The sequence below is a fragment of the Terrapene carolina genome, unplaced genomic scaffold (assembly GCF_002925995.2).
Source record: "Terrapene carolina triunguis isolate 2854851 unplaced genomic scaffold, T_m_triunguis-2.0 Scaffold42, whole genome shotgun sequence".
NCBI classification, from domain to species: domain Eukaryota; kingdom Metazoa; phylum Chordata; order Testudines; family Emydidae; genus Terrapene; species Terrapene triunguis.
Window position 1 is genome coordinate 42,892,352 of NW_020664393.1, and position 12,227 is coordinate 42,904,578.

The 12,227-nt window shown below is 43.6% G+C and overlaps 1 protein-coding gene across 2 annotated transcripts in view; it reads right to left on the bottom strand.

The window, feature by feature from the left end:
* The window catches only part of AGPAT5 (1-acylglycerol-3-phosphate O-acyltransferase 5), a 142,548-nt gene extending 139,175 nt beyond the window's left edge, over positions 1 to 3,373 (bottom strand). For both annotated transcript variants that reach the window (XM_024222876.2, XM_024222808.2), the window contains exon 1: positions 2,881 to 3,373. In XM_024222876.2, coding sequence (XP_024078644.1) covers positions 2,881 to 3,099 — 219 coding nt within the window. In that variant the 5' untranslated portion in view covers positions 3,100 to 3,373. The remainder of the gene's footprint in view (positions 1 to 2,880) is intronic.
* Between the last annotated feature and the right edge of the window lie 8,854 nt (positions 3,374 to 12,227).

Genomic DNA, 12,227 nt, shown 5'->3' on the forward strand with positions numbered 1-12,227 from the left:
TGCCATGACCATACCACTCTCCAAGTTAAGAGCTGTGGAATATTTTTCAGCGAAATGCAATCAAGAGTAGTAAAATGTATACATAAAACAAGTTTCAGGGATTCTCTCTCCTACACCTGCAAACGCTGAGAGTACCAGGTATTTGGCATTTCTCTGACTAATTCTTACTCTGTTTCCCTCTTCCCTCCCTTTATTTTTCCATCTCCTGGTTTTAAGCCACAAGCATTGGTCTTGGAGATTCTCCCCTTTGTTAGCAATTGGTTCCTTTCTGTTCCCTCTTGCTTTTTAGCCTTGCCTGCAGTGCACTTTTTCCAAAGATCATCCACTGTTGCAATTCTTAGCAGGGTTACTTGATCCTATGACAAAAATAGCAGCTGATGGTCTATGTTGCCATCACTGATAGACTTGCACTGAAGCAACCGGGGGAAATTAAGAAAAAAGCACAGTATTGGCACAGCCAGTGGTTTTCTTGATGCTTCCCCTTCTATGTCTTTCCTTGGCATTCTCTATTCTTATTTTCTTATGAGTTAGCGCTAGATCTTCAACAGAGCAGGCATTTTTCAATGGTAAGTGTCCTGTTCATAATACTTACCCCAGGGCACCTTCCTAATAGGAAATGTGAACAATATACTTATTCTATTATGGTTTATATCATACATATATTCTTGATTTTGAATTTTGTCCTTAAGATTGGTTGAGTTAAACAGCTAGCCTTTCACCTCTGGAAGATCAAGTCTAATAAATAATAATGTACTGAGATCTTTGGATGGAAGATGTTATGGGAATACAAGGCTGTGAACAATTAACATCACCCTGTGAGATAGGGAAGTATTGTTTTTTTGATTGTACAGATGTGGAAACAGAGACAGAAGTTAATTGAGTTGGTCACAGTCACACAATTTGTGGCACAGCAGGGAACAGAACTCCCAGATCCTAGTCCAGTGCACTAAACACAGCACTATCCTTCCTCCCTGTTCTAGTTTATATCACAAATCAAATGAGTTAGTGCTCCTTATGCATTTAACTTCCACACAGGAGAAGTCCAAGTTTAGCACTGAAAGGCACTAACAAGCTTGTAAATAAAAATATGCACATCACTTACTTGGCTCCTGAAGTCTCCAAGAATGCTCATACTTGGAGGGATAGTTTTGTTACATGACTGGAGTCAAGAGATCTGGGCTCCATCTCCAGTTCTGTAACAAACTTCCTATGTGAACCTGGCCAAATGATTTAGTTCTACATTTTCAGAAGCGTCCATTATTTTGGTTACCCATCTTCAGACACTTAGGGTTTATATTCATAGGTGCTGAGCACCTGCAGCTCTTATTGACTGCAGTTGGATCTATAAAGGGTGCTCAGTTGCTCTGAAAACAGGGCATAGGTGACTCATAATGGGGATCCATAACTAAGACATTTTTGAAAATGTAGGCCTTAACATCTCTATACTTCAGTTTCTCCTACTCTAAATGGAGATGTAATCCTCTCACAGTGGCATTAGGAGACGTCATTCATTAATATCTGTAAAGTGTTTTGAGATTCTTTAAGACAAGGTTCTCTATAAATATGAAGTACAATTATTTGCACACAGATGCATATTGACAGGGGCAACAGAAGGCTGAAACTTGCAAGACAGGCCATCAATCCTGGGTTCCTAACTTGAGATCTTGAACCTGAATTCAGAGCTGCTGAGTGATCACAGCTCCTATTAACTTCAGTTGGCCCAAAACTTAGGCAAATGAGCAGTACAAATATTGAGAAGTTATGTTTACTTTCATTAATTATAATAATTTAAACTATTATTTGCAATATAGTAAGGAATTTCATTTTACATACTATTTTATCTCAAAGGTGTCCCTTTAACACTCTCTCTACTTTGAATTAGGGGATAATAGAAAAAGTCCAACCTGAAACCCAAGTCAGACATGAGCAATTATGACCCAAGCTGTATTCATAGTGTTCAGCACTATAGATATGTTTGGATCCATTATTTGCAAAGGACTGAAGGAAGGTAGTTTCATTAACCCTGCTTGCCTTATTCATGTAACTATTATTTTATTACCTACTATCTATTATCATGATTGTGCAAAAGAGACAGCATGGTTCAGTTGTTAAAAACACTAACTGGGGGGGGTGGGGGGTGGTCTGGATTCCATAGCATTATTGTGCCCATGTTTCTTCCTCACTGTATGACTCAGTTTCCACACCTGTAAAATGAGCATAACAATACTAGCACTTTTAGAGTGGTGAATGAAAAGTGCCAGATAAAAACTTATTGTGATGATTCTTTACAAAATAAGAGAGTCAGAGCCCCCCAAGAGCTTACAATGGAAAGGCCTGAGCCCGCACAGAAGTCAGTAGGAGTTTTACCACTGATTTCCAAGGGTGCAGCTCAAGAGCTTCAAGGTCAGTGGCGGCAATCAAGGGCAGCTTGCTTAGTTGCAAAACCGAGACAAGACCAGGAAGGAGTGACAACGAGGTTGAAGGGAGAGGTTGTGCAAACAGAGGGTTAGGTGGGCAATCACAAGATCCAGTGGTGGTCTGAGTATATTTTCTTTGCCTTCATGCTACTCTGATCTCAGTGAGACTAGTTGGGTGAGCAAGGCTAACATCTGCCTAAGTATTTATGAGGGCACCAGGTTAAGTGCAACAAATGGTTGCCGCGGGGTGAACAGGCTCAGCCTGCTCTGAGCAGTCCATGTAGGGGCACAGTTCGGCACCCGAGCAGCACGGCGATGGGTGGATTCACAAGTGCCAGGTCAGATCCCGTGCCCTCCACGTGGCAGCTAGCCTGGCAGTATCCCCAAATGTAGCCCCCCCGGTGCCCCCGCCCCGCTCGCTCGCTGCCCACCCCCGGTGCCAGGCGCGGGGGGGGGGGTTCACCTGCACGCCGGTGTAGCGCTCGAAGAAGAAGAGCACCATGCTCTGGTAGATGGTGTAGAACCGGTCATCCAGCTCCCGGTAGAAGCGGGCGGGCAGCAGGGCGGAGAGCAAGCGCCAGGCGCCCCAGGCCAGCACGTAGGTGGGCGCGGTGCCCATCATCACGGCGGCGGGCAGGACGTAACGCATGGAGTAGGTGTGCAGCACCAGGGACAACAGCATCTTCCCGGCCCGGCCTCGCCGCCCCTCAGCACCCACGTGCGCCGCGCCCGGCTGGGCTGAGAGCGCGTCCGGTCTGCCTCCAGCCGCCTCCGGCCCCCAGCCGCATGGCCCGCGCGGCGGGCACGGGCAGGGGCGGCGCCCGGGCTAGGGCGAGCGCGGCGGCGGTGGGGGCTGGGCCGGGCTCAGCGCTGCCCCTCAAACGCCTCCGCTTGGCCACCAGATTGCCCGGCAGCAGCGGCGGCGCGGGCCGCAACAAGGTGGCTCCTCAGTGGCTGCGGGGAGACTTCCGGGGGCGGGCAGGGACTGGAGGCTGCCACCCCGCCCCGCCCCGCTCGGCGGCGGGCGCTGGTGGGGCTGGAGCCTGGGCGGCGTGAGGTGTGTCCTCGGGACAGGGCTGGGTAGCGACGGCGGGGACCGGGCAGCTCCTGCCCTTCCCGCCCCGGGCCTCCGCTCCCTGCACAGCTCCGGGCCTCCGCCCTTCCCCTCCCTCCATGCTGCGTCCCGGGCTCCCGCCGCCTCCAATCCGCGTCCCGGGCACCCACTCTCCCTCTCCCCCCAGTCCTGGCCACCCTCTCCTCCCAACCCCCATCCTGGGCACCCGTTTCCCCCCATAGCCCGTCTCAGGTACCCGCCTGCCCTCCGTCTTGGGCCCTGCTGCCCCCCTTCCTAACTATGTTCTAGTCACCCGCTGCCCTGCACCCCCACATCCTGCGCACCTTTCTCCCTTAACCCCTATTCTGGACACCTGCCCCCATCCACACAGATATACCTCCCTCCTGGGCGCCCACCACCCTCACACACATACTTACAGTCCTGTCCCAGAGTCCACCACCCCAAGCCCCACCACCCCATCCCAATCACCCACCATGGCCTCAATCCCTGGCCTGGTCACCTGCCCCCTCCCCCCCCCCCCCCACAGCCCCATCCCAGGCACCCACTGCCCCTTCCCCATAGCCCTGTCCCAGACACCTGCCTCCTACTGAACACTTTGGCTCATTATCATGGGCACCTAGCTCCTCCTGCCCTCCCTGAGCCTTAGCCCTTGTCCGCTGCACCCATCCACCACCATCCAGTGTCTCACAGCTCCCCAGGCCATGCACCATCACCCCCTTCCTGTCACAGGTCTCACAGCCCCCTATTCTGGGCACCCACCAGCACCATCCTAGAGCCCCCTGAAGCCAGGCAGTGCACAGGGACCATGACAATTTTCATCTCACAGGGGAGCAGGTTTAGTGAGGGTTCCCCCAGCGTATGGTTGCTGGGATGCCAGTGTAGCAAGATGCTGGTGACGCAGTTTTCAGTGGGTGCTGGCGATCCTTCTCTGTCCGTGTTGCATAGGAGTTGCCATACTAGACAGTAGACTGCAGGCTTCTTGGGACAGTGACCATCTGTTTGACCCATGTTTGTACAGTGTCTAACACCATGGGGTCCACAGCATTACTGCAACACAAATAAATAATAACAATATGCTATCTTTAACAGTGGCTAGCTGCTTCGAGAAAAGTGCAAGATACCATGTAGAGGACGCTTATATAATAACCGGCCCACAGAGGAAATTTCTTACTAAGCCCAGTCAGTGGATTGTTTATACCTATCAAAAAAGTTCTTTTCTGGAAACCTGGCCTGCTCATTTATATGGACAGGGCTGATAGTGCCACCTATTATCAAGGTGCCTGACAGATCCCATTCTAAGACCTTGTTTTCAGTTGTTTATATTTCTGCCATAGTTTAATTGTTCAGCCTGAAATTTTACATCCTGAGTGTCTGCCTCAAACTGATTGTGGGGTTGTTTGTTTGTTTGTTTGTTTGTTTGTTTAATTTCAACCAAAATGGTTCAGCTTTTTCCATGTAGTTTTCACGGTCATTTAATGAGTACAACTCTTGTACTGATGTTTAGGGCTTGTCTACATGGGGAAATTTACTAATATAATTATACCGCTACAGTTATACTGGTATAATTCCATATGTGGAAGCACTTATTCTGGAATAAGTGTGCACGTGGGAACGTACATCAGTATAATTGTATATCAGTATAATTATGCTAGTAAATTTCCCCATGGGGCAAGCCCTCAGATGCTATGTATTAGAGCTGACCAGAAGACCATTCCATTTCATGACAGCTTTTGAAATCTGGAACAAAACCCAAAGCTTTTGAACATTTTTGTGAAAATGAACTTGTGTCAAAATTTATTTTTTGACTGAGTTTTTCAATTCAGGAAGTTTGTGTGTGTGTCTACCAGCCTAAAGCCATACACTCCCTCTCTCCTCCCCTTTCACGCTGAAAATTTTGTTGAAACCAAAATGTCTCTGCAAAGCATTTCAGCTTAGATGAAACAACATGTTTGACAAATTGTGTTTTTTGTTTTGTTTTTTTAAGATGAGATGGCAACCTGATGTGCCTAAAGTTCACGCGGTTTGGTTGTTGGTGAGAGGAATTTGGGTTAGGCCTTCCAGCCTTGCAAACTCGGTTTGTTTCGTTCACAGATGCGTGTGTATTAATTTCTCTTCCACCTATAAATTCCCCCACCCGCCAAATCAAACTAAACAATTCATACCATACAATGGCATTTTGCCTAGCCCCACCCTTTTCCTCCTGAAGGAACCCTAAAATGTAAAGCACTAGAGGCAACAGCTTAAAATATTAAAATTGTATTCCTCATAGCGTTAATTACATGATGGTATTGGCAAATTTAATCACCCACAACCAGTAAATATTAATTAGAATGGATGAAGCCAGATAATGTCACACAAAATTCAAACACACAAATATAAAATACTATGTGAATATCAACTTAAGTATGAACATTTAAAGTTTGGAAAGTCAAAGTTCTCACAGCAACATTAACATGGTCATATTGCACAGATGACATAGTATTTCAAAAAGCAACAAAGAGTCCTCTGGCACCTTATAGACTAACAGACGTATTGGAGCATAAGCTTTCGTGGATGAATACCCTCTTCGTCGGATGCATGTAGTGGAAATTTCCAGAGGCAGGTATAAATATGCAGGCAAGAATCAATCTAGGGATAACGAGGCTAGTTCAATCAGGGAGGATGAGGCCCTCTTCTAGCAGTTGAGGTGTGAACACCAAGGGAAGAGAAACTGCTTTTGTGGTTGGCTAGCCATTCACAGTCTTTGTTTAATCCTGAGCTGATGGTGTCAAATTTGCAGATGAACTGAAGCTCAGCAGTTTCTCTTTGGAGTCTAGTCCTGAAGTTTTTTTTTGCTGCAGGATGGCTACCTTTAAATCTGCTATTGTGTGTCCAGGGAGATTGAAGTGTTCTCCTACAGGTTTTTGTATATTGCCATTCCTAATATCTGACTTGTGTCCATTTATCCTTTTACGTAGTGACTGTCCAGGTTGGCCGATGTACATAGCAGAGGGGCATTGCTGGCACATGATGGCGTATATTACATTAATGAATGTGTAGGTGAATGAATCGGTGATGTTGTGGCTGATCTGGTTAGGTCCTGTGATGGTGTCGCTGGTGTAGATATGTGGGCAGAGTTGACATTGAGGTTTGTTGCATGGATTGGTTCCTGAGTTAGAGTTACTATGGTGTGGTGTGTGGTTGCTGGTGAGAATATGCTTAAAGTTGGCGAGTTGTCTGTGGGAAAGCAACAGAACTCCACTGGCCATCACCTACAGTCCTCAGCTAAAACCTCTCCAATGCATCATCAGTGATCTACAACCCATCCTGGAAAACGATTCCTCGCTTTCACAGGCCTTGGGAGGCAGGCCAGTCTTCACCAACAGACAAAAAATGCTGAACTTTGCATCCTGGAATGTCTGCACTCTTTATGATGATGCTGTGTTGAAAGGCCAAATACAAAATTGATGTAGCTCCATTGAGTGTAACATCTTTCCCAGCCAAGTCCCATCTTGAAGAGGTTGGGGCTGAATACATGTTCTACTGGATAGGCAAGTCCACAGAAGAGAGATGACTATCAGGGGTTGACTTTACTATTTGGATGTCTATTGCACTTGATTGTGTACCCAAAGGAATAAATGATTGCCTGATAGTCCTTCACCTCAACTTGGCATCTGCATGTTATGTATCAGTCATTAGCGCATATGCACCCATGATGATGTGTGCTGATAATGTCAAAGAAAAATTCTACAAAGACTTCAACACCACCATAAAGTCAGCTCATTTTCACAACAAATTAATCATCCCAGGCAACTTAAATTCTAGAATTGGTTGCAATCGTGAAGATTGGCCCAAAGTATTCGGTAAATATGATTTGGGGAAAGAAAACTCAAATGGCACAACACTCCTCAAAAAGTGCAGAGAACCAGCTAGCCATCATAAATAAGATATTTCAAAAGCAACAAAGCAAAATGAATGCATGCCAGTGAATACTCCGGTCACTGGCATTTAATTGACTATGTCATTGTATGCCAATGCAACTGCTGGGACATCAAAATCACCCATGCAATGTGGGGAGCGTGCATGTGGTTTGATCATCAGCTCATGAGTTGTAAAATGATGCTGAGCCTCCATTTAAAACAGCACAGATGTTGACAAATATCTAATACCCACCTCATGTGCATGCGTTAAAATCTGAGCTCACGTGTATAAAGCTTGTTAAAAAACTTGATGAAATTCTTCATACACTTTTTCAGTAGTACTGATATACATTTTTTAAATAAAGCCAATGTTAAAACTATATAATACACAGGTTAAGGAAAGAGTGTCTGTACATCTGGGTATAGTGCTTAAATTATCCAACATACAAAGGTTGGTTTAAAATTAATACAATATATATAGTACATAATCAGCAATAACCCAAATAAGATTAATAAATTTAATGAAACAATTTAGATATTGTAAGCATAAGCTTTCGTGGGTGAATTTCATGCGTCTGACAAAGTGGGTATTCACCCACGAAAGCTTATGCTCCAATACATCTGTTAGTCTTAAAGGTGCCACAGGACTCTCTGTTGCTTTTTACAGATCCAGACGGCTACCCCTCTGATACTTGAATTTAGATATTAACATCCAAGTATTCTGGTACATTACTCATGAAAAGTTATACAGAGAGTTGGTTGTAGAAAGCAAATGTAGGAATGAATGTAGATTGTCCATCAGTAATTGGACATTTAGGATAGGTTGTCCCTTAGTAGTAATAATCCATCAGAGAAGTATTTAAGTTACTTTCAGATTTTGTTTCTCATCTCTCCTGGTATTGCCAATGTCCAGTGATGTGTTCTAGATAAATGTCCCTTGACCATCTAATGGCATCCGACACCATGAGTTGCCACATCAGCTGAGCATGGCTGCTCACTGACTGCTCTGTGCATGCAGCAAAACGTTTTGGTTTAATGATCAGCCTAAAGAAGACAGAGAAGACATGGTCCAGCCTCAACCGGGAAGTACTGCAACTACTCCAGTTGTTTCATCAATGATGAACCACTCAAGGTCATTGACAAATTTTGCTACCTAGGCAGTGTAGTTTTGCAAGATGCAAGGATTGATGATAACATTACAAAGGGTATTGGTGCAGCCAGCAGTGCCTTCCGAAAACTTCAGCATCATCTCTGGAATGAACATGGTGTCAGACTGCTAACAAAAACTGATGTTTATCGCGCCATCACCATGCTTGTACAGCTGCAATACTTATCAACGCCTCATAAAATGCTTGGACCAATTTGACCTACTATGTCTGTGGTGAATAATGAGAATTAAATGGTAAGATTTGTTTCCAAAAATGTCCTTGAATTCTGCAACATCACAGGCATTGAAGCTTTTGTAGTGAGAGAACAGCTGAAATAGTGCAGCCTATAGGTCTGACAGAAGAATACTGAAGGCTGCCTTTTATGGAGAATTACAGACAGGAACTTCTTTTTAGGGGAAGACCATGAAAATGTTAGAAAGACACTCTCAAGGTCAACCTCCTATCTTGCAATATTGCCCTCAACACTTGGGAGCTCTTAGCCCATGACAAGATCCCATTGCAGCAGCTCTGCCAGCTCAGACTGAAAGATTTTGAGAGCTCACAAACTGCTGAAATCAAGAAAAGATGTGCAAGGCATAAAGTTAAAAGCAGAGCACATTCACCTACAGTTGTCTTCACCTCTGACACTTGCAGACGGGGCTGCAGGTCTCAAGTTGGTCTTTGATCTCATCTCAGGAGCCACAATAAGTAACTGTAGCTCATCAATCAAAGTTGATGGGAGACTCCATCATTCAAGTCAAGCAGCTTCCTCCTTCTCTGTTTAGGCCGCAAAAGAGGGGCCATTGGGGGTACAGGAGACACAAGTTCCTTCTTCTAAGTTCTGGTGCCCTGCTAACCTCTGAAAAGTTTCTACTGAGCCTGTGCACACAGATTTTTCAAAGGCTTATAAATTGGCCAAATTTGGGTAGATTTTCACAGTAACAGCAACAGGCACATCTCTGATACAAAGGCCTCCCCCTTGCCAAATTTCAAATCCTTGCTCCAAAGCATGGGGTTGCTAAAGCTCAAAGAAAAGGTTGCCAGCATTTTTTGAACATGGGCAGAACAATGTATTTTCCCTAACCACGTTCTTGGAACTGGTTGAACCTTTTTGGCTAAAACTTTCCAAAAACAGCCTGAGACAGGCATCTGGCATGGAAAACTTCAGTCCAAACAGTTAAAATTTGGCAAAGTTATAAGCATTTGAAAACAGGGACTTATAATGAGAAGTGTTAGGCAACCTTAATAATAGGCGGCACTGCCACTCTGTCTCCTCTAACATAGTTCATGGCCTATTTTGGACACAGGCAGAGAACACATTTCCATTACCAAAAAGAGCTACACTGATTTATAGGACCACAATGATGGCCCCAAAGAATGGGGCTCTGGGAAAGTTTCACATGGGGTGCTGGGTATGTTATAGCTGAGTGGGTAATGGGGGAACAGTGCATACAAGAATACTTGTACTTGCACTGGAGCAACAAGTTTATGCTCCTTGCTGTGCATAATGCAAATATTTGCAGAATCCAGGATTTCCCACCTATCACTGTGGCAGACAAGTACCTTTAAACACACACAAAACCAGGCAAACACTAATCTTATAAATACCTTTCACAGCCTAAAACTGAACTGGGAATTATTTTGCGGTGTTTGGTAAAATTCTGTTAGGTGGCATGTGAGATATCCAACTGTGGGAATAAAGCTGGTGTTCCCCTTTCCTAGTATAGAAAAAAAAAATACTTTTCTGTGCTTGTGTAACTGAAAAATGTGTTAATTTTGCAATTTCAGTTTTGAGCCCTGATCCTGCAATGAACTCTTTGTAGGCAGACTCCTGGGCCCGCACAGCACTGTACTGAGGTCAGTGTGGCCCTGTGAAGGAGTAGGCCTCCTCCCATGTGAAACTCTTTTGTAGGATCAGGGCCTTGGCATGAAGATATAAGGGCTGGTCAAATCAAATAGCTTATTTCCAGAGAAGCATGATAGCAGTGGGATAGGAAAAACTCCTGGTTCCATTGCATCTGAGCCACAACGTAAAATCAGGGCTGATGTACAGCAGCTGGAATGGGAGGAGCTTTTCTGGTCCAACTGATGCAGCATAAACAGGTGATGCGTTTTGGCCACCCATACTCTCAAGATGGTTCCATCTTTTAGTCAGGTCATTTACAGAAGGTCAGGAAGACAAACTTAATTTCCTAATTACTAACAAAAAGTATTATAGAAACTAGATGGTATTTACAAAATTGGAAAATCCTTACCATAGCCCATTTACCTGGGCTGTGCACAGGATGTGGGCCCTAAAAGAATTAATTGGATATGTTGTATATCACAGCCAATGCAAATTTGTCCTAGGATACTCTTCTGTGGACCAGGATTGCCAGCTACATTATCAATGAAAAATATAGCGAGAAGATTGCTATTTTACCACTTTTTTCCTTTTTTGGACAGTTAATTTTTTGTTTTTGTTTTAAGGACAATATTACTTTAATAGATACCTGAAACTAATGTTAGTATCCAATTACATTCAGGACATTATTCAGTCAAACAATTGTTTAAACATGCTCATCATTTTTATAGTAAGAATTCAAATACTTTGAGTAAATACAAAACTGTATCATCATTTTCATTGTTCTCCAGTTTGAAAAGTGCCGTGTATCACTAGTAAAGGCAAGTCCTTTAAGAGAATATAGTCTAACTTCCACAATATATCCCATTTAAATTAGAAACAAAATGAATGAATGGAATTCCTTTTTCACAATAATGTCATCATATTTAAAGACAGATATATTAATCGTTTCCTTTAATTAAAAAGGGAACTTTGAAATCCCACAGGTCATTGGAATCCCACGGGTTGAAATCCCACAGGTTGGCAGCTCATTAAAAGCAAGACATTTCCCATGCAGCCGGACAAGTGCAGTAGCCCATTTCGCATAACCAATTCCTTCAAAACAGTACTCCAAGATTCATAAGCAAAAACCTTCATTAAAAACTGCTAAGGTTGAAAGTATGCTTCTGACTCCAGCTAATATCTAAAAAACCCACAATATTACTCTTTCTTTATTAAAAATTAAACACCTGTTTAAAAATCCAAAATTAGAAAGTCTGGAAATAAACAGTTAAACAATCTCAATAATCGGTCACTGCCATATCATCCTTCACTCACTGATACCCCAGCTGACTTACATCTCACACCCAAACTTAACTTTGCCTCCTAAAATTTGCAAAAATATAATGGGTCAAAATAACAAATTACCAGTAGATTATACAATCCCCATATTTTACTCAGTGAATGAATTTTTAAATAGTATCCTATTAATTTGTTATTTTGATCTTTGAGCTTATGGAAAATCTTCTTTGGAAGAGCTCTACTTTAGCCTGTGTAATTTACAAGTTCTGAAAACTCACCTGCAATTCCTGTTCCCACAGGAAATTGTTAGATAGCCTCTGCAATTACATTATTTAGGATAAAATTACTGGGCCTATAGCTGAATCAGTAAGTTTACACTTTACTTGGTTTGCCCAGTTTTATATATAAAGGAGTTTTATGCTTTTCTCTGAAGTATATGGCATTGGTCACTGCTAGCAGCAGTATATTGAGCTAAATGGACCACTACATTGTTCTGGGGTTTGTTCTTATAGCTAGTTCTTAATGTAAATTGGAATTCTTTAACAACACTTTTTTGGTTTTCAG